The sequence below is a fragment of the Camelus dromedarius genome, chromosome 16, assembly GCF_036321535.1.
Source record: "Camelus dromedarius isolate mCamDro1 chromosome 16, mCamDro1.pat, whole genome shotgun sequence".
Lineage (NCBI taxonomy): Eukaryota > Metazoa > Chordata > Mammalia > Artiodactyla > Camelidae > Camelus > Camelus dromedarius.
In genome coordinates this window covers 31472347-31497899 of record NC_087451.1, presented here as the reverse complement: position 1 = coordinate 31497899, position 25553 = coordinate 31472347, and the positions used below count along the sequence as shown (strand labels likewise).

Genomic DNA, 25553 nt, shown 5'->3' with positions numbered 1-25553 from the left:
CAGAGAAGGATTTAAAAGCACATACAGCTTCTAACTCAAAAACTACAAAGCTAAGGGGAGGGTATCGCTCAAGTGGTAGAGTGCATGTTTAGCAAGTACGAGGTCCTGGGTTCAGTCCCCAGGACTCCTCCTAACATATTTAAGTAAATAAACCTAATTATCTCCCCCCAAAATAATAAAAATAAGTAAATTTAAAAAAAAAAAACTACAAATGCAGAATAGTACTAAAAATAGCTTTCTATGCTAATGTGGAAATACTCTACAAAAACAAACGCCCATCATACCTTCTGTAATTTAAATGATTAATATTCATGTATTTATTAACAAAGCTAAAAAACCATCTAAGAACATATATATAACACTGCTGCATTATTTGCAGTAATAAAAGATTGGGGGGGAAAAAAACCTCCTAAATGTTCACCAATAGGACACTATGTTAATAACGGATGGCAAGTGCACACAAAGGAATATTATACAGCTGTTTTTTTTAAATAAAAAGAACCACCACCAAAAAACCTTCTCCAATATGGAGATAATATAAAAAGATCCCCAATATCTCTGAAAGTGAAAAAAAGGCAGAATAGTCTAAATAGCATTCTACCCTCGTATTTACACAAGATATTCTGGAAGAATTCCAAAGAAACCAAAAGTGGTTACCTAGGTACAGGAGGGGTGTAGGGGGGAACTGGGTGGATGAACAACTACAGTGAGAACGTGACCTTCACCGTATGCCTTTTCATTGTTAAACTTCAAACCATGTGATTATATTACTTATTCAAAACGTAAATAATTCTAAATAATTTGGGGCTATTTTATTTTCACCTACCTTTATTTAAAAAAAAAAAAAGGAAAAGCTACAAACTCATGTTCCAGCATGAAATCAGCTGTTCTCAATACTTTTGAAATTTTTCCAGTTCAACATGCATACAAAACTAGGGGGTTCCTTGAAAAAATACACACACACACACACACACACACACACACACTAGCAATTTCTGTTCGGCACTGTGACCATCATTAAAGGGAGACGTGACCATGCTGCTCGCTGAAACAACTATTCCAAGGCATTAGAGTTACAGAGACTTTCCAGTGAGCCCGAGGGCGGTCTCAGCTGAGCCAGGTCAGTCACCTGCTATTTGCTTTGTTCTGCTATCAGTACTCAATGAAGGAGTCCTCAAAATCAACCCAGTCTGATTCTGCAACAGGGAGACAGGCCCCTGAGTTTTATTTCAGTTCTGATGCAGAACAGCCTCATTCCACAAATCATCCAGGACAAGTTCAAAATCCAGTTCCTTGAGAAAGGCAGAGAGGCTGATGGTTTAGGAAGAAGAGCGCTCACCTGCTGGGTAACCCTGGCCAAATGAGTGGGTCTGGGGCCAAATTCTCTGGAAGGATCTTTTGGGTCTAAAATACTATAGTTGAATGAAAAGCCAGGTGAATTTCAAGATTAGATGAAGGATAAGAGGTGTCTCTAGGTGGGGATGCCTAGCATGCACAAGGTCCTGGGTTCAATCCCCGGTACCACAAATAATACACCTAAATACCCCCCCAAAAAAACCCCACAACAACAATAACGAAAAGGAGGTGCCTCTAGACTAGAGCATACACGCAAGGACACAAAGTTTCAAGGACACAAAGGTTTGCTGACAGGGACATGAAAGTTCTGATTCCTATTTTCTGTGTTTTACCTTCAATACACATAATTTGGTCCACTTGCTGCAAAGATTTCTCTGATACAAAAGCTCTGATTAAAAATAAGTTACCATTATCTAAACAAACAAACAAAAATAAGTTACCATTAGGTAAAACTTTCAAAGGATTGGTGGAGTGGAGAGGATGATTTAAGACTGTAGGTATTGAGCATGTTGCTTAAGAAAAGTTTTGGTCCATTACCCTTTAATTATCATCATTCCAAGAGTCATACTTGTATTAACATCCTTTGGGGAATTGCCTTCCAGTGAAGGCTAATTCTCATATTGAAAGGAGGGGTGAATTCTCTTCTGGAGCAGCAAACTCTTCTGAAAACTCCAAGGTCAGCAAAACATGCTCCAAATCCTGATCAATAAAAGCTAAGTGATTTCAGAAAAGAAAAATCCACAGACACTTATGCATATTTTTGTCTACTAAAAAGCAAAACACATGCTTCCTTGTGCACTGGTTTCGTAGAGTCATAATTAGCTAGAGCTTTATTAAAACACTAATGACCCATGCCTTTATCTTAGACTGTTCTAAAGCAGCTCTGAAGCATATTCGTCTCTGCAAGGATTCATTCTTTGGCACAAAAAGCAGTGAGCAATACAAGTCTGGCAGAGACTCTGCAGGGTGCAGGTTCATTGTCTGGTCCCTGCTTTCACCTGGCACAAACTGGACAGACTGCTGAGAAGCCAGCTCATCTTATTAGGATGTCTTTATTCTACTGCTGCAATTCTGACACCTCTCCAAGATCACCAACATCCTCATCAGGTCCTAAGTCAAAGAGAAGATAGCAGCCATGGGTCCCCAAAAGTCTTAGGGAAAGCAATGAAAAATAAAGAGCAAAGAGTCAAGTCATGCACCAGCCGTTCAGAACTGGCAGGTCCTCAATCCACTTGTGAGCTTCTCTTGTGCTATCAAAATCCCCCCCCTCCTTCCAACATTTATGCTACAAACCAGAGGCTGGAGACATTTATCTTGTTAATGATTTTGGAAACATAGTACTTCTATACATTTTACATACCTGTGCCCTGAGCTCAGAGCTATCCTCATTCCAAAAAAAACAGGCTTGCCACTACTTTGACAAAGCGACAAGCCCAGTGACTCTGATACTTAGATTCCCCAACGTTTCTGTTGAACATTTTTTTTTCTTCTGACAGCCTCTTGCAAAGCACCAGCACCGCAAAGGCATTTTCCACTACCATCCTCCAGCGGGCAATGGAAGCTATCCCCCGAGAAACCTAATTCAAACCTGTGCCTGTCCCTCCCTCTCCGGAGGCCTGGAAGTGTCGACCAGGGCACCTAGCACAGGTGCCCGTTTCAGATGCCAAGACCATCTTAACCCTCAGCTCCCGTTCCCACAGGAGGGAAGGGATGGACGCAGCGCTGCGGCCGGCGGGCACTCCGCCCCTCGGGAGCTGCAGTCCCCAGAGTGCACGTCTCTGTTACAGGACGGATGTGTGCAGGCCGCTCCCGTCCCCCGGCGGGAAGGCTGCCCACCTCGACGACCCCGCCAAAGGCCCTAAAGCACCCCTCCAGGCCTCCTCCAAGACCTCCCACCCTCCAAGATCACTTTGCAGGGACTTCGGTGGTTCGGTCTCCGGGACCCCCGGAGTCCCCGCCCGAGAGCATCCCGACCTCCTCCCAGCCCCGGGTCGTGCTCACCGGACTTGGGCGGGTAGCGGTACACGGAATTGGACGGGATGTCCACCTCCTCCACGCCCGCGTGCTGCCGGCTGGTCAGGGCCCCCATGGTCGCTGCGCCCGCGCCGTCCTCGGCGCCTCACCGCGGCCGCTCGCCCCGCGCCCGGTGCGGGGGTCGACTGCCCACCGCGGCCGGCTCCGTCTCGGCGCTGTGGCTCTGGCGGCGGGGAGCCCCCGGCGCGCCGCGCACCATCCTTCGCTGGGCCCCGCGGCGGCGCCTGTGCCGAGGGGGCTGCGGGCTGGGCCGGGGGCGCCGCCGCCGCCTCAGGCCTTGTGATGTCAGCGGCGGCTCGCGCGCGGGGACCGCGGCGGCCACGGCCAATGGCGGGGCGGGGCGGGAGCGACCGCGCCGGGCCAGCCAATGGGCGGCGGGACGCGGCGGAGCGGCCGCCGGGCGCACGGGGCTGGCCAGGGGCTCGCGTCCCCCCTCGGGATGGAGGGGCCGAGGGCGAGTCGCCCGGCAGAGCTTGCTGACCCGGCTCAGGTGACCACTCGGGAGCCGCCTCCTCGCGGCGCGCCGGGCCCCGGGGGCCGGCAGTTCACTCCTCATTGTCCCCAACATCCAAAAGGCGCACGCGGCTTCCCTGCCTGGGGGAAGCCTTCTCCAGCCCCATCCTCAGCATCTGCCAAAGCCAATGGTCAGAAGCCTAGCTGAGCGGCGCCCTCAGCCCTCCAGCCAGGGCAGTTCGAGTGGGCTCCCCAGAGGGGCTCCCAGGGGTCGGGGAGATTGGGCAGTGCTGCTGACCCGCAAGGACGATGTCGTCATCCCTCTCGCGTAGCTCCTTTCAAAGCTGAACTCCATCCATGCTCTCTGTTTATGGGTCCCTTGGGCAGCTCATGTAGCCCTGAAGTTAGGAGATCATCAACCTAGGATAAGGTCAAGACGTTCAGCCTCTGATTTCACCTTTTGGAAACTTTGGCAAGGCCTGCAAGTGAAGAGAGTGAACGCAGGGGAATGCAACTGGGGCCCTGCGGAGGGGGTAGGGGGTGCGGGCTCTTTTGATGAAAACACACACACACAGTGGGAAGCTTGGACAGGCAGAAGACATCACTCCAGAGCTTAATTACAGACATTTGTGTTTTAAACCGTTTATTTTATTTGTGGGTCTGGTGTTTTTTTCTGACAGGGTGGACTGATCAGCAGAAACTTCAACTGCTAGAACATGATTTCAACAACTTCTCGACAACGTTCAGAGTACAGTTTGGGGGTGTCGAGTTCCCTTGATTAGGTTTGTAAAGCCATTTAATAGAGTCTAACTCTTTCCTGATTCTCTTTGTATTTTTCATCGCCCTCTTTTCAGCCTCAGATGTGGTGCTAAAGATACCTACCCCCAATTGCCTTGGTTTTTATCAAGGTCCCCAGGACAGCAGGAACACATCTCTGTCATTTTTGTCAACTGATGCTGAGGAGAGCCTGAGTGGCAGGGCAAGTTCCTGGCGCAGACAGGCGAATGAGCAGCTTCTCCCAAACAGCAGGGCTCCCTGGTGGAATCCAGAGCCCTCCCTCCAGCCCCTGGCCCTGACCGCTAGAAGCCTTTTGGACGTGCCTTTGGGAGGGAACTTGTGACCTCCTTGACACTTCTTTCACTACACACAGGCCCCACCTTGTAATTACTGGGTAAAGGTGAAATACAAGGCATGAAGAATCTAGAACCTCCTCAAAACAGAAGGCCTTCAGCACATCGCAGAGTAGCATGCCTTATAATCTCGGCCTCTGTTCGGAAGTCTTTGTCTTTCCTGCCCTCAGCATTTCGTAAAGGGGGCGCCGTCCCCTTTACGGGTTTACCCACGTCTGTCTCAGACAGCCCCAGGTGGGACGTGGCTCTGTCCCATTGCTTGCAAGGATCCGTTCTTGTCCCACCTCAGCCTGCTCTGAGCTTGGGAAATGGGCTTACTCATTCCCCATCTGGGATCACACTCCTCAAGCTGATAACTTGGTTCCTCTTCCCACGAGTGGATCATGAATCTAGTGCTCAGACCAGTAAAACACAAGACCCAGCACAATAACATTAGTGGGGGTTTACTGAACACCCTTCACGTGCCAGGCCCTATTTTAAACACTTTTACACATATTAAAGGATTCATCCCGGGTTGGGGGGTACAGCTCAAGTGTAGCGTGCATGCTTGGCATGTACTAGGTCCTGGGTTCAATCCTCAGTACCTCAATTAAAATAGATAAACAAACAAACAAATAAACAAACCTACTTACCTCCCCCCTCAAAATAAAAAACCAAAAACAAGAAAAAAACAAAAGCATTGATCCCTCACAGCCATCCTATGGAGTACATGCTATTAACACCCCCATTTTACAGTTGAAGAAACTGAGGCAGAGAACGAGCACTGGACTTTGAGTTGGACAAATCAAGACCCTCACCAGTTGTGTAACTTTGGGCTAAGCCCTTAGGATCAAGCTTCAGTATCCCTGTCTGTAAAATAGCCCAGTCCTCACTGGCAGTGATTCGTGAATTGAGACTCAGTTTTTGAAAAAAGAAGAGAGAACAGTAACAAGCTGCCTGGGGTCAGGAGGCAGGAGAGAAAGGGATGGAGGTAGTTCAGAGAAAATTCTAGATCAAAGAGACTTTCTGTGAATTGAGTTAGAGTCCTACTGTCTACAATGTAATCACACAGCGTTACAGTTTTGGAAGAGAGAACTTCAGCCAGTGCTCAGGGAGAAGACGAGATAAGCAAACCTTTGGATCAGCCGCCTCTGGGGGGAAACCAGTCCTGCATTCCTCTCAGGTCCTTCCTTGGCGCCTCTGGACTCCCTTGCCAGAGATCTGGGCCATGGAGAGGCCCGGAGGGAGAAGATGGCACAGACAAGAGGAAAAATTCAGAAATGAGTGCAGTCTAGAGAGCCATAAAAATACTTTTAACTTGAAGAAATGTTCTGGGGAGGGGTGGCACAGTGTGCATAGGGAAATGACATGCAAATACCTTGCATCCTTTGTGTAAATCGCCTCAAGGCATCCTATCCATTTCCACGTTGTGGATGCAGCCCTTTGGGAGAATCCCAGCAGAGAACCCAGCATTTAAAAGTCCTAGGGGTTTCCTCTAAGCCTCCAAGGGAGGCAGGAAGGTAAAAGCCATGTATTTCATCGGGTCCTAGCCCTTCTTCTCAACCTTGGGTCGAAGCGAGAAAGGAGAAGCGTGGGGGGAGGGGGAGCATAGGGAAGAGGAATTTCTAGGTCAGCTAGTTCCTTTGAGCTTTTAATTTTGTTCATTTTGGCTGTCCCGGTTTCAGCTCAGATGTGCATTTTCCACCTTTGTAACACATCCACTCGTTTCAACGATATGCAGTTTCCTGTATCAGGAAGGAGGGAGAGCTTGCAGGCGAAGAGCTGGCAGACACTGCCCTGTATGTAGCACAGTTTTCCCAAGGCAGCAGGGTGAAGGGTGTCTCGGGGACCTGAAGGGGCAAAGGCAGGCCCCTTCTTGGCTGTTTGCTTGGCCCTTCTGCCTGGGCTAGAGGGGCGGGAAGGTTAGAGCCCCGGCTGTTCTGATTCAGTGCAGACTCTCTCCAAAAGGTCCAATCATCACACAAAGCCCTTGATCTCCCTTTCAGTCCTTGATCAGTGGCTTCAGTGGATTAAAGCTAAAACCACCAGCAGAGAATTTCACATCCTGCTCCAGATCAGGGTGCTGGGGCCTGATGCTGACAGAGGGGCCTGATCTTAAATGTTTTGGGACCCAGCAAACGGCTCCTCTGGCAACCTCAGACTCTCTGTTTAGGAAAATAACCTTGCCCACTAGGAAATCAGCAATCAGCCTTTCATATTTCGCTTCTTGCCAAGTGTGAATTCCTCATTGTTAATTTCCTGCTCAGCTGTGTGCGGCTAACAAAGGGAAACTGTTCAAACGCTGCAGACTTCAGTTGGGTTTGTAGCTTCTTAATCTACTTTTCAAGTTCAGACCAAAAGGAAAGACAATGTTTACACTGCCCAGCATGGCCGGGCTTGGATGGGGAGATTGAGGTGCCTGGGGTGTACCCTTTAAGTGGGTGATTACTCTCAGGCCTCACTGCCTCACCCTAGCTCCAGCCCTGCTGCCCAGGCATCTGGTATTTGAAGAAAGGAGGGACCTGGGACATTAATCCCAGTCAAGGACTGGTTTAAAGAAAATAGAAGAGTTCATTTGATTTTGCTTTACTTTAGTTTAGTTTGGTCCCAGATCGTTTCTCTCAAATACCAGCGCCTGTAAGCTTGTTTCTGTACATTGGCTTCTGCCTTCAGTTGCCTACTCTTCTTTTGGTTTGAGCTCAGTCCCATCTGGGGCTGCACATGCTGTGTGATCAAGTCAGTGTGAAAGAAGGTGCCACTAACATTTCAGCCCAGTGTAGATCAGCTGCCCCCTGTGCTCTTCTCAGGGAAATACTCCAGGCAGGCAAAAAGCCCAGCATCTGTCTCCTGCTACCCAGAGAAACCAGAATGTGGAAGAGGCAGCGTGGTGACAGCTTCCACACCTCTCTGCTCAACTGCGGATACTTAGAAAATCAGAGGAAGAACATGAGAACAAATTCTCTTCCTTCTCCAGGATTTCTTAACACGAGTCCTGGCTGGAGCATCAGATCTGGAAGAAGCCTAAACGCTGTCTAGTCCAGGGCCCCGCACCTGACGGATGAGGCAGCTGCAGCCTGGAGAGGGGAAGGGACTTGCCCAAGGCCAGGCCAGTGGCAGCCCGGCTCAGAACTCAGGAATCCCAGGCTCGGTGCACTGGGCCTCGCCATGCTATGGGAAACCGGTACTGCTGGTTTGGTTTCTTTCTTTCTTTTTCTTTCTTTCTTTTTTTTTTGCGGGACATGCTGTTTTCTAGAGCCAGTATAAAGGGCAAATCAACTCAAGGAACGAGCTCAGAAATCCAACACAAACACACGTGTGTTCGCCTGTTGTGATAATAGCACCACGATCCGCGACAAACCGCCCTCACGCAGAAGTTGTCTAATTACTGCGCTCAACTTGAGATAAGGAAGCCAGAGAGCTGCTCTCAGCTGGTGTCTCCCTTCGCCCTCCCTCTGCTCCTCTGAAGCCAGCGCTGAGGTCGGATAGGTCACTTCACTCCTCCCAGGCAGGGGAACCAAAGGGCAGATGAGAAAAGAGGAGTGAGCGAGAGCTGCCACCGAGGGTTAGATAGGATTCTCGGCAAGTGGGTTAAAAGTGTCAGAGACACAGTAATAGTGCGTCCCTTCTCAAGTCTGAGCTCCAGCCAATTCAGTGACTCCGTTTACAAAGACACATTTATTCCTGAGCTAATTCCGTGTTCATTTCAGTGACAACTACTATCCTCATCAGAGCACTTCAAAGGCTGTGTGTTAAGCCTGACACTGTAACAAGCAGAGATACTGCTTACTATTGCGGTCCTCAGGGAAACTGTTGGGAGCCTCAGGTCTTTTTTCTACACTACGAAGTGTATATTTATTATATTGTTTCATCGCATACTGTTATCTTTTATATTCCTAGATGCAATCTGTGTATGAAAAGGGGTCTGACCATTTCACTAGCTTCCTCTCTGGTTTTCCTGCCTCTTGTTGCTCTCTCCCCTCATCCATCCTGAAAATCACTCTCAGGTTCACTTTCCTGATATGCAGCCATCATTCTGTTACTCTCTTGCCCATATACCTTTAGTGGCCCCCTATTACCTTGCACAAGGCAGATGTTTTATCCCTGAGCCCTCTCCTCTCTCTGCTTCCCAATAAACTCCTGCTTGTAGCCTGAAAAGAGCTGTCTTCCCTGCTTATGTGTTTGCTCATGAAAAACCTTTCTGATTATGCCACCCGCTGTGCCAAGGTCAATCCCATTCAGCTGAAATCTGACCTTTGCCATGAAGCTGCCTCTGAGAATCATGGCCCATATTTGCCCCTTCTTTCTCAGGAGTCTTACTGCATGAATAATTTTCTGTGTAACTCAGTTGAAACTCACAGGCAGGATATCCCCAGCTCTCAAAGGCAAAAAGCATATCAGGCACTGGAATCAAACAGAATAATGTTCAAAACCCAGCTCTTAAAACAGATAAACAACAAGGACCTACTGGGAAGCACAGGGAAGCATATTCAATTTCTTGCAATGAGCCGTAATGGAAAAGAAACAGAAATTTAAAAAATATATATATATGAATTGCTTTGCTGTACACCTGAAAATAACACTGTAAATCAACTACACTTCACTAAAAAAATAAGAATAAAAAACCACCAGCTCTTCTCTATTATGTCTGTATATCTTGGGAAGGTTCCTCAACCTTGCTGAGCCTTAGTTTCCTCCTCTATAAATGAACATGAGAACAGCAACATCCAGTTAGCCAAGCTATGTGAAGCCCTAGCACAGTTCCTGGCACATAGCTTAGTAAGTACTTTGTTTAAACTAAAAATAACTGTTATAAAGCAGCTGGATTCTAAAAGACAAGTTTTTAAAGCCGGAGTTCCAGGCCTCTGAGCCAGGATGTTCACTTGAGACCCTGCCTTCATCAGGTAATGATGAAACTGAAGTTAGTGCCCCACTGGCTGCAGGCAGAGCCCAGGGGTTTGGCTCCCCTGAGACATCATCTTCCCACGCCCACTGGAACCCAGAATGCCGGGAACACATCTCCCCCATACACTTGTGTTGGATACTGAACGGCCAGAGGAAAAGCCAGCCTGTGCCTCTTTCTTCTCCCCACAATGCAGCAGCCCCAGTCATGGCGCTGGAAGCAAATGCCACCCTTCAGGGCCCTCGAGCCCTCGCCATCTGGGTCGGCCCTCTGTGCACTGGGGATGTGCGTCTATGAACCGCTCTTGTTAACTCTTCACTTAGGTGTCATGTTCTCATTAGAAAGCCCATTGGGTTGGGGCCTGCTGTCCAGAACTGATCATTCGGAATTTTGCCAGCCAGTTGTTAAACTGTTGGTAGCTTGAAAACGGCTATAATGGGACTAGTTAAACCACAGAAACCATCAAAGGCTGTGAATCAGGGCTTCCCCCATTCCCCAGAGCCAGTTTCCCAGCACACTTCTGGTCTTAAGGTTTCTTCAAATCCACCAGAAGGATTTGACAGTGCATTGTTTCCTACGTGTAGGGAATCATTAAATAAACAACTATTTAGGAGAGGGTGTAGCTCAACGGTAGACTGTGTGCTTCGCATGCCTGAGGTCCTGGGTTCAATTCCCAGTACCTCTGTTTAAAAAAGTAATAAAATAAATAAATAAATAAATAAATAAACCTAATAGCCTCCCCGCCAAAAAAAAAGAAAAAAGAAAGAAAGGAAAACAACTATTTAAATACTTATAAAGAATATTGTTTTTGAGCAACAGCTTCGTCCAAGCACTTTTGAATGTCTGATCTCATTTCATCTTCAAAGCAACCCATAAGTATTGTTCCCATTTCTTAGATGAAGAAACTGAGGCTCACTCAACCAGGGGAGCAGGAACCTGCCTGAGTTTCACCTGAGCCTAAAGCCCCAGGTCTTACCCACAGATTGCCTGCCCTGGCAGCCTCCATGGGGGAAAACCTGTCCCTGGGCCAGGACTGCTCATCACCAAGCCAGCGGTGGCACCTATGGAAAAGGGCAACACGTGGGGACCTCTCTCCTCCTCCCTTTCACCTCGCCTCTCTCATTTAATCTGCTTTCCTTATCCCACCCGCTTTCTTCACATCATCTCCTTATCTGAATTAGGACCATTTTCCTACAAGCCCCTTGACCACCACCACCCTTCTCCTCTTGTCTGTGGAAGTCCTTCTTGGCCTTAAACTCCCCTATAGACACTTCAGTGAACCTTGTGCTTTGTAACTGCCTCCAAGTCTGGACAGACACCCTGTTTCCTTGCACAATCCCGTCTGATGACTGGGCTCTGCACAGTCTGGTCATTGGGGCAGCTCTGGTCTGGAAGCTCCCTGAGGGCAGGTCACGGGATTTTCTGTGACTGCTCTCAGGGTCCAGTGCATGATGGGCACAGATATCGCTGGTGACAAGGCGTGTTCTGGTGGTTTCCCAATTATGTTGTGTACAACCCAGTGCTCTCATTCTCAGTAGGCACTTCCTTCCTCTTTATGCGGAACACTGCCCTGTGTTTATTAACAGCACCCTGCTTGCTCCAAAGAGTGATCTGTGTGCCGTGGACTCTTTGGGTCAGGAAATAGCACACATTCATCATTCACCCTGTGGTGCCCTGTATTCCCAAAGGAGGAAGGCACCTGTCACTGCCAAACTTGGAGAAAAAAAAAATAAAGACCAGGGGCTTTACTTTAAGCAAATGCTTCTCCTCCAGAACTTTGTTTCCCTCTTTTTTTCCCCGCCAGCATACCCTGGTTTCCTGTTTTCCTGAAAGTTTCCAAAACATCAAACACTATCTCATCGGAAACCCCAGACTTTTCCAACATTCCCCTGTTCTGCTGAGTCCTGGTCCATTTAAATTCCCACTATGACTCTAGGATGTAGAGATAAACAAGTGAAAACAGGTTCACCCTCACTGCCCAGCAGCCTGGTGCCTGTGGGGGTGCCGCATGGCGGTGGTTCGCTCAGTGCTGATGTTCACCAACCCGCTGTTCTCTACTTCGGGGTGTGTGGAGGATCAGCCTCTTCGGCCCCTGGAAATTAGAAGAGACCACGAGAGTCTCCTGGACAATGAACCGTGAGCAGAGCTGCATTTACTTGCCAGTACTCAACCCTCCAGCCCTCTCATTGCCTGCTGCCAGATAGGAAACCTTTTTGGCTTTGTGGTCCACGTGGCAACTACTCAGCTCTGCTGTAGCAGAAAAGCAGTCACACCTGATGCACAAACTAATAAGCACAGCTGTGTTCCAATAAAACTTTATTTACAAAAACCAGAGACAGATGCAGGCTGCCAACTAGGAGCTATAAGACAGTGGAAGCTCCCACGGGCTGGATTGATCATTACATCACTGTCCAGAAGGCAGTTTTTTTTGGAGAGTCATCAAATGGCAGAGAACTTTTCTTGGGTGAGAATTAAGACGGTAGGGTTGTAGTTACATCAGCATCGCTTAGCCTAACCTGACTAATTTGAGGAGTCTCTGCACCAACTTGAGGACCTGTACTGTTTTTTGTGGATAAAGAAATGATGCTCACGCCCTTCCTCCCCCACTGCCCAGGGCAGGCCCACTCTGAGCCTTGCCTCTCCAGGCTCAGCACCTCCCCGACCCCACTGTCTCCCAGCAGGAGCCCCATGGGCCTTGCTATGTACTTGTTTTCAAGGTGCCTTGGTTTGCACTGTTTTCTCTTCCCCAAATTCCCCTCCTTTTCCTTTCCATTGACCCAAATTCTTCCCAGCTCAGTTATCCCTCCTGCAGGAAGCCTTCCTGGACTGTATCCTTGTGACCTAGTTTGGATCAGAGGTCATGAAAAAGAGAAAAAGAGAGCCAGCCGTGGGACAGAGTGAAGAGAGGGACTGGGCCCAGCAGAAGGGCGAGTCACGTATGCGATGGAATCAGCCTCTCACACTCACCATCTCCATTGTCTGGAGAGACACACACGGGATTAAATGACAAAGAAAAGCGAGGGAGGGATTAACGCAAATTTGAGGATTCTGAGTCTTTCAGGGGAGGAAAGGAGGATACATTGGAGGGGTCATGTGGGGGTTTTCAAAGGCACTAGTCTTGGACTTCAGTTCTGTGTTGGGTACAGGGGTGATTGTTCATTATTCTTCAACCTGTGCAAAGGTTACAGACAAACTCGGTGTATAATAGAGTTCTCAGGCGGGAAAAAAGGCGTGTCAGGTCAGAAGGCTGGTTCCAGCCCGAAGTCAGTGGCTACCACAGCAACAGGCCTCCTGTGTTTTGGACACAAGGGCGGGGCTAGCCAGGCCCAGTCTGATCAATTCCTGTCCCATAGAGAGTGGCTGGAGCCTGAATCCAAGCAGACAATTGAGGACCCCTGAGGAGGATCCCCCCCACCCCAAGAATGCTGTCTCTCTGCCTTCCCTTTCTGTCCCCCTTGGCAAAAACCCACCTCTGCTCACCCTTTGGAAGGGTTGCCAGAGGCTCACCTACCTGGCAGCTGGAGGTGGGGCCGCCTTATCACGGGGCCAGCAGGTACAGGGCCGGCAGAGTCCAGGCCACCAGTTCTGCTTTTGGGAAAAGCCATTAACTGTGCTGGGAGTGGTATGGCCTTTGTCCCTTGTAGACATGTGGTATTTGGTGAAAATGTAATCTGGTGTAAACCAGCATGAACTCATCACCTGAGGACTGGCTTTGACCTTCCCACTACTTCCAACAGGACAGACAAGATTTTGTGTCTTTTCAATACCCCTAAGAGAGAAGATAAGGTGGATTCCAGGGTGCGGACAGGGCTAGAAAGTAGACTGATGTTAAGAGCAGCAGCTCTGGGAGCAAACACATGTACCTGGGTTCAGATCTCAGCTCCATCCTGAGCTGGCTGAGTGACTTTGGGCAAGTCACTTAACCTCTCTGACTCTGCTTTTCTTCTTTGTTCATTGGAGATATGCACAGTCCCCACCTCACTGAGTGCTTGTATTAAATAAGTTCATCCAAATAAAGAATAGCACAGAGCTGGGTTCAGAGTACATTCTCAATCGACATAAATTGATCACAGAGGAAAACTGGGATTTACCTGGAGGAGAAGTACTCCCGCACTAAGCCTGCATCTTCTGGAAGGAAAAAGACTAGAGAAAAATGAATGCTTCCAAAGTGGCAAAATCTGCCTTACCCATCATACAGAAAAAGCATACATTTAAATGACAAGTAGTAGCAAAAAAAAAAAAAAAGTGTTAAACAAACAAGAGCTAGCAATAACATTAGAAGTCCACGAAAGGAGAAGGGAGCTCCCCTGCCTCTCAGTCCCCGAGCTCCCACCTCCTGGGCCTGACCTGCAGGAGTGCCTGGGCCCAGACTAACCCAGCTACCCAGGGGGCCTCGGTGCTTCTTGTCTGCTTTTGGTCTCTTTATCCTGGCCCTGCGTCCTCTCCTGATCTCAACATCCTTCTACTTCTCCTGGCCATCTTGTCCCTTTGTCTAGGCATTTTGAAATTACAAGAAATAAGAATTTGAGGAAGGAGGGAGGGAGGAAGGGAGGGAGGAAGGAAGGAAGGAAGGAAGGGAGCAGGGAGTGGGGGCAGAAGGGTGGAAGGGAGAGAAGGAAGGGATGGGAGACAAGGAGAGAAAGGGGAAAGAAAATGGGCTTTTGGATCAACCAAACCTGTATCTAATCCCAGTGCTACCATAAATCAGGCAGGGGCTGTGTGACCTTTAGTAGTTTCCTCGCCCTCTCTGAACCTCAAGTCTATTGGGAGTTCCAAGTCAGAGAAGACGTGCAGAGGTGTACAAAGTTTTCATACCTGAGAGCCTTCAAGTTCCCTTTCTCAGCTTTGTTGTCTCTGTTTGGGTTAGGGGAGTAAGAGGTAGAAAGGAGGGAAAAGGGACTAGAGATGGAAGGCAATGCAGAGACAGAGGTTGGGAATGTCAGTTCTCCACCCCTCCCCTATGATTGCCCAAGACAGCTGGTACCCCCTTTTCCCCATCTGGACCTCACTCCTTTTCAAGGATTCCCCCTGGAAGTCCCAGCACCCTTGGTAACTCTTGCTTGTGAGCCCCACTGAGGGGACAACCACAGTATCAAGTAAGGTAGTATGGTGTAATGGTTAACCACCAGGTTCTTGAACGGCACGGGGCCAATGCCTCACTCCACCACTTATCACTGTGACCTTGGATAAGCTCCTCCCCTCCTCTGTGCCTTAACCGCCTTGCTCATGAACTGGAATTCTAGATCAATGTGAAGACTGAAATGAGTTAACAGACAGTAAGCTCAGGTGCCTGGCTCACAGGAAGAGCTTGGTAAATGGCAGCTGTTTGTTGCGGACCAGCTATTTATTGTTTTCTGTCTCTGCACCAGCTTAATAACTTGCATTCACAACGTCCCTGTTATCCGGGCCCCGAGGAAATACCAGCTAAGGCTGTTTCTCTTCTCGGTTGCTGTGTCATGGCTCGTTCTAGACCATTGAGGTAACGAGGATTTTGTTCCTTCCGAGGCAACTACTGTGTTTTATTTGTTATTAATGGGCTTGTCTTTATTGCTCTGTTTTACCTGCTGTATGTTGTCCTCTCAGATTAAAATAATAATACCTTCAGTTAATAATACCTTGCACTTGGAGAACTGCTTTCATCCCAACAGCTCAAAGCCCTCTACAAACATGACCTCATTCATTCTCCCTGCGCTCCCTGGAGGGAGCCACTCTGTTTCCCAGCCTGAGAAGGGGAAGCCCCACCCCCATTCATCTCCAAACAGATTCTCAGAAACCGAAGTATTGATTAAGCATTTCCACTTCTCATGGCCACACATCAGAGGCAGAGCTCTGCTGCTGTCTTTGCCCAGGTGACCTTAGGCCCACAGAAGATAAGCAGAGCGGGTCCCTCTGGCTTAGAGGACTTGTCTCCCGCGCCTCTCCCAGGGGCCCACGTCTGTGCCCTGCAAATGGTAAACAGGAAAGAAATCTTTGGAATAAACTACATTGATATCCAGGGAAAAAAAATAAGATTGGCAATTGTGATGTTTTTCAGGACCTTGTCTTCCTTGAGAACTTCTTAGTAAAGATCTAAGAGCTCCTTGCAGCCTGGAATGCCTCTGCCCAGGTAGTGGCTACTACTCATGGCCCTGGTATGCTGGACACCTGTATGTACTTGTGAAAACTGGAGCCCCACAGTGACAGTACTTCCTTGTTCTGGGGCTGCTTGTGGCCCGGGCTCCTTGGCGATGGCAGCTGCAGGCTGCTCACTTTTGTTTTCACCTTGTAATTACTGGAAGGGAAGGGCTGCAAGCTGTACTTGACTCTCCAGCCGTACGCCAGGCCTTAGCGCATGCGCACTTGGGGGCGGCTAAGTGCAATTACGGCAAGAGACACGAGTTCGGGCAGGCAAAAAGCTGACTCCCGTCAGTTCAAAACAAACAAACAAAAAGACGAACTAAATGGGACAAACTCAGTGTAGTGCCCGAGGCTGTTTTTGATCGGTACATAAACACTGGGTGTAACTTTTTCCTTATTTATAATTCTATTTTTTATATGGCTAAGTTTTCTTAGATGGAGAGTTAAATCCACTTTGGGCAACGTCAAAATAGAACCATGGCTTGCTTTCTTCGTTGTAGCCTGTTCTGCAGACTCTTGACTAATAATTATGTATACTCTGTGATTGGTATTTCAGATCAAAAACTTACTAAGGTTTTCAGAAGCAGAAATTCTAACAGTGAATTCCTAGCAAGATTTACCTTCCTAACCTCTGTGCCTTCTTCGGTCTGCTGAAATTCCTAGTTCTTTCCCCACCCCCACAATTCCCAAGCAGAAACCCTGAATGTTAAATCCTAATCCAGAAGGTGGAAGCTCAGCGCATATCAGCAAACTTTGCTTTTAAATGTCTAGAGTTGAGAGCCAGTACCTGTATAGAAACACTCTATTTTTAAAAGATGGTAGAAATTAAAGTTTCAGTTAGGTCAATCAATTTAAGGGGAAAAAAAATTCAGTTTGGGATATTAGTGTCCGAGAAAGTCTCATTTCTCCCTCCCGCGCCCCCCTTGCAATTCTATTTAGTGTACATTAACACTGGCTTACATCTCCAGAGAGTAAAGTTTTGCCCTAAAAATGTAGGGAAGGGCTGTTTGACCCCTGGGGTGAGTAGTGATTGGAAGGAGGCATGAAGGGGGTATCTTACATTTCAATAAAAAGCTAAAAAAAAAAAAAAAAAAGCTGCTTGAAAGTTTAAAAAAATAAACAATTTTGAGACTTGAGCAGCTGCAAAGGCTCTGTTTTCTATTTTGATCACTCTGTTTCTCGAGATGACCGCATCTTTCAGAGGAAATGAGTCAAAGCTACTCTGTCTTGCTTTTCCAGCTGAGCATGTTCGGTTTCAATGAAGTAATGAATGAACTTGGCCGCACCACCCCCAAGCCTACAACAGCAAACAGAGGAGCCTCGGCCAATCAGCAGGCACTCAAGGTTTTCAAGTTGAGTTCAAACAGGCCCACGGGAGGCCAATCAGCGCGCGCGGCTCCGCCCCAATAGCCCAGCCGTGGCCAATCCCGAGCCAGGACGAGCCAAAACACAGCGGCCAGCCAATGCCGGGGAGCCCCACGGCGCCGACGTCCGCCAATGGGCGCGGCCGGGCAAAAAGAGAAACAGTGCGGGCCCGCAGGCCGCAGGATTCGAATCGAACGTCCGCACCGGAGCCGGGTGCTGGCCGAGCAGCGCGGGCCAATCAGCGGCGGCGGCTCGCGGCCCCCGAACGTTGGGACACCCGACCCCGCCCCGCACTGTTGTTTGTGGTGTCCGCCGGCGGCGCGAGCCGGACCACAACACTCGCCCGACGGGCGGCGGGCGGGCGGCGGGGCGGACGAGGGTCCGGGGGCCGCGGGCGGCGGCGATCACGAGCCGAAGGCAGCCGGCCTCCCGCGGCCGCCGAGGCCGAGAGTGCACGCCGGCCGGAGCCATGTCGGTGAACATGGATGAGCTGCGGCACCAGGTCATGATCAACCAGTTCGTGCTGGCCGCGGGCTGCGCGGCCGACCAGGCGAAGCAGCTGCTGCAGGCGGCCCACTGGCAGTTCGAGGTGCGTGCGGGCCGAGCGAGCTCTCCCGGCCGGCTCCGCTCCCCGGCTCCGGCGCTGGGGCGGGGGTGCGGGCCGGGGCGCCCAGCCGCGCGCCGCCAAGGGGGGAGGGAAGCTCTATTTATATCGCCCCGTAAGGCGATCCGGGGCCGCGCGGTCTCGCGTGGGGCGCGGGGCCCTGCCACCCGGCACCCCCGCGCGTGGCCCAGGGACGCCCCCTCGAGCGACGCAGGCCGGCGGGTCGAGGGGTCCGGCCCGGCGGCCCGAGCGCGGCGCCGCGGACTCTGCGGAGGAGCCCCGCCGGCGTAGGGCCGGCCGGTGGTCTTCCTGCCCCGGCCCCGTTAACCGCCGCCCTGTCGCTGTGTTTGTCCGCAGACCGCCCTGAGCACGTTTTTCCAAGAAACCAACATTCCCAACAGCCACCACCACCACCAGATGGTAAGTGTGGCCGGGCTTCCGGGGGAGGGCCGGCCTCGCCCGGGCCCGCAGCCCACCCGGGCGGCCGAGGGCGCGGGCCGGGGACCGCTGTCAGCCGCCGGCGGTGACAGCCATGTTGCCGGGGAGCGCCGCGCCGCGATGTAAACAAAGAGCCAAAATGTCTTCCAGGAAAGAGCGGCTCCCTGGCCGGCTAGCTCGCCCAAGTTCCTGGTCCGTCCTCCTGGACTGCTGTAGCTCGACCAAAGACCTTGTGCTCGGCCCCCTCCGTGGGCCAGGGGCTAGAAGCGGGGCGAGGGTGGCCGGAGGGGTAGCTGGGTGGCAGGGAATGGGGAGGGGGCTCGGATGATAACTAGACGTCTGGGGAACTGGGAGCGCGAGTGAAGGGCCCTGGGGGACTGGGACCTGGGGTGTCTGTTTATGGGGAGCCCCCTCTTCCTGTTGGAATGGCGGCTCCCCACCCCCACCCCAACAACCCAGCTCTACAGGGAACAGGAAAGGGATAAATCCACCCTGGCCTGGGAGCTGGGCTCTACCCAGAGAGTTATGTTCACTCTTTCCTGTTCATGGAAAAAGACATACCCTGAGTGTGGAAGACTTACAGATTTTTGACAAGATAAGCCAAGAATGCATTTAACCTCAGTAGGTGAAGAAATGTAAAAACCACAGGAAACAGTGCTCAGTGGTTCAGGCCTGGATTTGCTTTATTCTCTTTTCCAAGCTGGCCCCAGGCCTGGGCCTTTGCCCTCCTGGCCATAACGTATCCTGCTTTCCACGGTCACAGGACACCCCTGTCACTTTAGAGGCTTGAATGCCTTCTCTACCCCTCTAGTTACCTATTAGCCCTGCTGGCGGAGGAGGGACTGGGCCCTGAGATAGGGGCTGTAAAACATAATTTCCCCAGGAGATCTGCTGTGGCTCTCGGAGTGCATTTTTGGCATTTTTAGCACTTGGTGTCCTTGTCCACGGCTCCCTTCTCAGCGCTGCCGCCTTGCTTAGAGGAGCGGCAAATGGTTCCTCTGCTGTGTCTTGTCCTTGACACCCTGTTTTCATCTAGTTGCAAAGGATAGATAGAGAGGAGTCTGTCTTGACCTTTTAAACCAGCTTTTCGCTTGGAATGGCCCATGCTGTGTATAAGTCAAAAAACAGAAATGAGTTGGAATATGATGGGGGAATTGTGCTGGCTGCAGGGCTGTGGCAGCTAAGGCCCGGCTCCTGGTAAACTACCAAGAGGGGGTTCACCTCCAGGGGACCCTCCCCTGCACCTGACCGAGGGGAAGCTCCGGCTCCCAGGCCTGGGCCTCCAACTACTGTCAAAAGGGCCATGAGGTTTGCTCCACCAACTGTGGTCATTTCAGAAGGCCCAGGCTTCCAGCACACCCTGCTGCCTTGAACAGGGAGTCTTGCCTACAAGAGCTGTGATCGGTGGTCCTTTTAGGGTCCCTGCAAATCCCAAGGGATTATAATCCTCTTGGAGTTCACCTCAAAACCAGTGGCTGGTTTTGTAACTGATATTACGATCAATATATCCATCAGTCCACCAGGTATCCATCAGCACTGCCGACACCACCATCCCTGCCCTCAAGGAGTTGGTCATTTTTTTTTAGAGATAATAAATCAAAGGAAAAGACACCAGAGATCAGTAATGGCATAAAGCAATACCAGAAGTGACCCAGGGCATGAGTAACTGATAGATGTTTGTTCCATAATTACTGTGCATACACAATTGGAGGCATCTTCCCAGATGAGGGGGGCGCCCGGCTTGGATTGGAAAGGCCAGGATGAGGAGAAAGACACTGGATGAGAAACAGTAGGGCATTAGCAGGGTGCAGGGGACACTGGGTATGCTCAGGAGCTGGAAAGCTCTATCCATGGCTGTTAGAAGAGATGGAGGGGGTTTTATAGCACCTGGTCCAAACCCCTGGATGTACAGAGGTAGAGAGAGGCTCCAGAGAGGTTAAGCAACTTGCCTGAGCTCACACAGGCAAGTGGGCACAGGCCTGTTCCTGATCTAGGCCATTCTCTGGAGCAGGGTGGCTGCTGAGGAGATAGGCAGTGCTGACTTGAACTGGGGAAGTCGGTCACGATGCTGTGATGAAATTGGCCTCTCCCCCCAACCCCCCATTCATTGTTTCCTGCTGCTGAGAAGTCAGCCCTAGGTGGGGGGGGGGGGGAATAGTGAAGGGAGGAGGGAAGTGGTCTGGGTGGGGCCGGGCCTGCTCGGGGTCCTCTGGCCTCCCCTGAGGAGGACAATGGTTGGAGCGCCTCAGCTGCTGCTGTGAGGCTGGCGCAGTTAATGAAAGGGGGTCTGCCCCGCCTCCTGTGGGCCTGTCCCTGTTTTTGGCCGGGGTCTAACGGCAGAGCTGTGAAAACTCCCTGCCTGCAAGGTGAAGAGCCCTAGAATCTTGCTCCCCAGCCCTGTGCCTGGGGGAGGGGCCGGTGTTGCTAAAATTAGGAGAAATTCAAAGAAGGGCTCCCAGGGCTTCCTGGGAAAGGGAGAAGCTGCTGCCGGGTCAGACCCTGCTTTGTGCAGGCCTGGTTCTCTGCTACCTCTTCCCCGCGCCCTGTCGAGATGCTGGTGGATGGCACGCGCCTGCTGCAGGGTTGGGTGGGCCGATGGTCCCTGGTGTTGGCAGGGAGGGTGCCAGCAACCAGCCCCTACCCTTCCTGGCTGAGGGTCCTTGCTCGGGGTAGCGGCAGACAGCATGTCGGGATGTTTGCAACTACCCCAGGAAGAGGGCTGAGAGGGACTGAGCAGACTGGGGCACTCTGCCAGCATCCCGCCTGGGGGAGGACGCTGGGGACACAGGAATCCAAAATCCCTGTTTTTTGGTCCTCTGGGGAATCCAGGCATGAAGTTGCACTTGACTCAGTGCAGAGTTGTGGCTGGGGAGCGGTTAAGAGCTCGGGCCTGCAGACCTGGGAGCCCTGGAATCCCAGGTTCTCGACTTGGGCCCTTGGTCAAGTGGCTTGAGCTCGGGGCTTCAGTTGCCTCCTCTGTAACAGAGAACAATCAAAATGACCTCGCAGCCCTGTGAGAAGTGAGGTAATGGTGGCGGGGCTCCGAGGCCCGCTGGCTGGTACTGTGATGTGCAGGGGACCCAGGCAGGGAGAAAGTGGAACTTCTCCCAGGTTGGCATAGGAGGGAGACCCTGGACCTGGCCACCTTCCCGTGACCGACAACCTCGGCTCATCTGTGGACGGATTATTGAGGGAGCCAGCTGGTTTCGTACCGAGGGTGAGGCGCTAAGCAGTGGTGTCCTGGGCTGCTCCCCTGTCCTTGCTTTAATTTGACACCCCAGCTTCTGGCCATTTACTCTGACACTCAGGGCGTCATTCCCAAGCATCAGGAAATACTGTGATTTTGATGGAAATTGTAGGAACTGTCCCCATTTTTTTTATTGGCTCAGGGCGCAAGGGGTGCTTTTTGTCCTGTTGAAACTGCTTATGGAGGGATAAATGGGGGTAAAAGAGGGGCCGGTCTGGGTGAGCCCCACAGGAAGGCTTGGTGAGATCACAGACCATGGCTTGGAATTGGGGGCCCAAGGGTGCAGCCCTCCCGACATGTGCGTTCTCTCCCAGCAGATGTGCACCCCCAGCAACACACCTGCCACGCCGCCCAACTTCCCTGACGCGCTGGCCATGTTCTCCAAGCTTCGCACCTCCGAGGGTCTGCAGAACAGCAACAGCCCCATGACTGCCGTGGCCTGCTCCCCCCCTGCAAACTTCAGCCCTTTCTGGGCCTCGTCCCCACCTAGCCACCAGGCTGCCTGGATCCCGCCCTCCTCCCCGACGGCCCACAGCTTCCACCACCTCCACCACCCACAGCCCACGTGGCCCCCGGGAGCACAGCAGGGGGGCACCCAGCAGAAAGCCGTGGCTGCGATGGATGGCCAGAGATGAGACTGGATGCCGCCGGGCGCTGGGCTGGAGCTGGGGGGCGGTCCAGGGTCGTGGGGGACACAGGAGGGCCAGGGCAGGGGGGAGCTGGGGTGGGCAGGGGTTTCCTGAAGTTCGCACTGGAAGATTTTATAAAAGAGTTTTTGTGGGTGGGGGGACAGTAAACTTCCTGAGCCACTTGGGTCCTTCAGGAGTTTCTCTTCAGGCAAGTTTTTCTTTTTAATATATAACTATAATATATAAAAATATATAAAATTAACTAATGTACGTGAGAATGGGCTGGCTGACCGGGGTGCTGAGTCAGCAGGGATGGGCCAGAGAATCCTCCCCTTGGGCCAGCACCCCTTCCTCCACCCCAGTCCCAGGGAAGGTGGTTGGAAGCCAGGTGGTGTGACCTTGCAGTCACACGGAGTCTGCCAGCTGCCTCCTTTCAAAGGTCTCACCTGGAATCCTCTGGGAGAAGGACCACCCACTTCTCCAAGTGGTGGCGGCAGGAGGGGCTCCCAGAGCTGCTGGTGTGGGGGCCTCTTTGCCATCACGAGGCTCTCCCCACCCCCAGTTAGTGGCTGGCTCCTCAGTGGCTCTCTGGCTCTTGTCACCTCTCTTGGTGTCACCTCTGTCTCCAGCTGGGTGTGCAGGGCTCGTGCGGGACTGCAGAGCTGGCTCAGGCCAAGGGCCCGGGCTCTGCTGGCAGGGGCTTGCCCCGCAGCCGCCCGCCCTCCCTCACTGCGCCCGGCCGCACGGGTGACAGCGGAGGGCTTGCCTTTGGATGTAGTTCCCAAATCAATCATCTCACCAGGGTGAAATTTTAATTTAAAACTTAAAAGAGACTTTTCTAACTTCCCTGGTTTGCGGTGCCTTTATTTACCTTGGTAGGGCAAGTGGTCTCCTTGGGAAGAGGGTGGTGGGGTTCTCGGCTGTGCTTCGGTTGGGGGACCGGCTCCACTGCCAGGTGGCTGGTCTTCATGTTCTGACCAGGGGCATCCAGACCAGGGCCTGATAGGACAGGCCGGATGCGGCTGGGTGGGGGGACAAGAGGAGGGACTGGGCCTAGCTTGGTTACGATGACCCTCTCCCTTCAGTCCTGGCGTCACTGTCATCTGCAATGGGCTGATGGCCCCTCCGTGCAGCGGCCTGGCCTTCCAGGCATCTTCCAGCTAAGCCCGTCTCTCTTTTTGCCCTCAGCCTCCTTTAGGTTAGTGTGTCCCCATCACAAAGGTCAGCCTAGGCTACCAGGGAGCTATAGAGACAGGGTGGGTCCCCAAAGGGACTGGCTTCCTTTCCCTTCCCACCTTCCGCTCAGCCTCCAGGCATGACAACGGAGGCAGTGATGGCCATTCCTGGCCCAGTGAGGTCCTTTCTCAGACTCCAGTGCAGGTGGCCAGGTGCATGAGGAGCCCGCCCGCCCAGCTGCAGGGGTGGGCGGCAGGCCCCAGGGTTGGGATTCCTCTGTGAGTCCTGTGCTGGGGGGAGGGATACTGCCTTAGCCCCTCACCCCCCCAAGCCCCTTCAGCACCTGTGAGTGGGCTTGTTCCCTGCCCCTCTGCAACCCAGGTGCTGCCGTGGGTACCTCTGTCGATCTGGAGGCTGAGGCCCAAAGTGTCCTTGAGCCCTTGAGTGACCTTGAGGGCCCCGCCTAGCAAGCCAGCCCACCCTGTTTCTGGGCCTTCTCGTGTCTGCCCAAACTTGCCGGTGGGGCAGCCCCCGTGGGAGTGGGGCAGAACCCGGGGCGCAGTTGCCCTTGCCCCTCTGCATGTGGTCGTGTACTTTGGGGCTGGGTTTGTCCTTTCAGTTTTATTTCCTGGTTGGAAACCGGTGAGACTCCTCCCACCCGCTCCCCTCTCCCTGCCCACCTGCGCTTTCCCAGGCTGGAAGGGGAAGCCCCTCGCGGCACGTGGGCACCGGTGCCTTGCAGCCTGGGCCCCGGTTGGGGGCGGCCGGGCAGCCGGGGCCCAGGTGCGGGGCAGCTGGGCTCCTTGGGGAAGGTGGCTCTTGGCCCTCTTGGAGGCGTCCCGGAGGCCTGGCTGCCACTTCCCTGCCAAGCTGGTGAGTTTGGATTCTAGGCCAGGGACACTGAGCCAGAGACCTGATATTTATTTCTCGGGGGGGGGGGGGGCGCCTGAGGGGGAGCAGAGGAGGGGGCTGGCCAGGGCCCTGCCTCCTGCTTGCAGAGTCAAGGGTGTCAGGGTGCTCACCAGGACCCCGGGGGTTCAAGCCGCCCCCCCTCCTATCTTGTGAGAGCATTTCGTCACTACATAATGGTGAATGGGCTCTCTGCAGATGGGGAAAGAGGGGGGATGCCCCTTCCCATGGGGAGCACCTACCCCACCCACGACACCCCCAGTCAACCTTGCCTTTGCCCACATGGGGATGGGGGGAAACCCTTTTTCTGGGCTGTTTCCTGCCACACTTTTCTTTCCTGTGTGACTGTTACCGCCCTTCTCACACCCTAAAGCAAGCCTCTTGCCCGGACATCCCTTTCCCACGACAGAGGGTCAGGGGGGACTGGGGGTGGGGGAAGGGAACCCCAACTTTGAGGAAGGAGCCAATGAGAGCAGACCTGGAGGCAGAAAACTACTTCCAAGAATTTAGAGGCGTCTGACTGGGGGCAGCTCTCCCTTGTCCCCTGGGCTTTGAATGGGGACGGGGGCACATCCCTTACAGTTGACTTGGGGGACAGCAGTGAGCCCCCTTGCCCTTTTGAAGGGCAACGAGACACGCAAATGGAGTCGGACGGGCTGGAGCAGGACCAGGGCTGGGCCTCCAGGTTGTGGGGCTGATGCCGACACACTTACGCTCTATATTCCTGGGGAGGGGAACCGGTGCGGCTGAGCCCTGGCGGCCCCGGGGTCCGAGCCCCCCTGGCGTCTGCAGCAGCCTCTCGAGGGTGAGCCACAGGGGACGGCAAGCAGGAACCTTCCTGGTGCTGGTGCCACCGCTCTTCCCAGGCATGCCGGGCCAGGAGCTGGCCACTGCCCCCAGCCAGGAGCGGGCAAGCCTCCCCCCTTACCTTCACTCCAGGGTCCAGCCAGGAGCTCAGACATCATGCATCTCAGTCTCTCCAGTGTGCCCCAGTCAGCGGGGCCACCCTCTAGGCCAGCCTCCCCAGATGCAAGACGGGGCTGGAGCCAGAGAAGGCCACAGCTCCCGGTCCAGTCGAGGTCAGACCCCTCACCGGCCTGCTGGTCCCTGGAGCCTGGGGTCTGGCCTGTGCTGCCTCCTCGTCCCTCGAAGCCCCCCGCACCCTCCGAGCACAACTTCATCTGTTTGGGGGCAGTGGTCTAATCCTCAGGCTATA

General features: G+C 52.5%; 2 protein-coding genes across 8 annotated transcripts in view; one reads left to right on the top strand and one right to left on the bottom strand.

Moving 5' to 3' along the window:
- The window catches only part of RNF157 (ring finger protein 157), a 72089-nt gene extending 65846 nt beyond the window's left edge, over window positions 1–6243 (bottom strand). For 2 of the 6 annotated variants that reach the window (XR_010384555.1, XM_031469148.2), the window contains exon 1: window positions 3358–3569. Coding sequence is in view for 2 of the 6 variants with exons in the window: in XM_031469148.2 (XP_031325008.2) it covers window positions 3358–3445 (88 nt within the window). In the remaining 4 variants the exon portion in view is untranslated. Of the gene's footprint in view, window positions 1–3357; window positions 3570–4141; window positions 4323–6086 lie in introns of those variants that run through there. The other 4 variants (XM_064495508.1, XM_064495509.1, XM_064495510.1 and 1 more) reach the window with 4 other exon arrangements.
- An 11269-nt stretch (window positions 6244–17512) lies between these two features.
- UBALD2 (UBA like domain containing 2) lies at window positions 17513–23098 on the top strand. Of its 2 annotated transcripts, none has more exons than XM_064495506.1 (3): window positions 17513–17923; window positions 18296–18358; window positions 21938–23098. In XM_064495506.1, the coding sequence occupies exons 1-3, from the start codon at window positions 17804–17806 to the stop codon at window positions 22256–22258; spliced, it is 504 nt and encodes a 167-aa protein (XP_064351576.1). In that variant the 5' UTR covers window positions 17513–17803; the 3' UTR covers window positions 22259–23098. The 2 variants fall into 2 exon arrangements, with proteins under 2 accessions (XP_064351576.1, XP_064351577.1); XM_064495507.1 differs by having other exon boundaries at window positions 17515–17923; window positions 21941–23098.
- Window positions 23099–25553: the final 2455 nt, after the last annotated feature.

Bases quoted from the DNA above. Each gene is read 5' to 3' on its own strand.
- UBALD2 (XM_064495506.1), top strand. From the start codon at position 17,804: ATGTCGGTGAACATGGATGAGCTGCGGCACCAGGTCATGATCAACCAG. The intron at 17,924-18,295 runs GTGCGTGCGGGC...GTTTGTCCGCAG, and splicing joins CGGCCCACTGGCAGTTCGAG to ACCGCCCTGAGCACGTTTTT. The intron at 18,359-21,937 runs GTAAGTGTGGCC...GTTCTCTCCCAG, and splicing joins GCCACCACCACCACCAGATG to CAGATGTGCACCCCCAGCAA.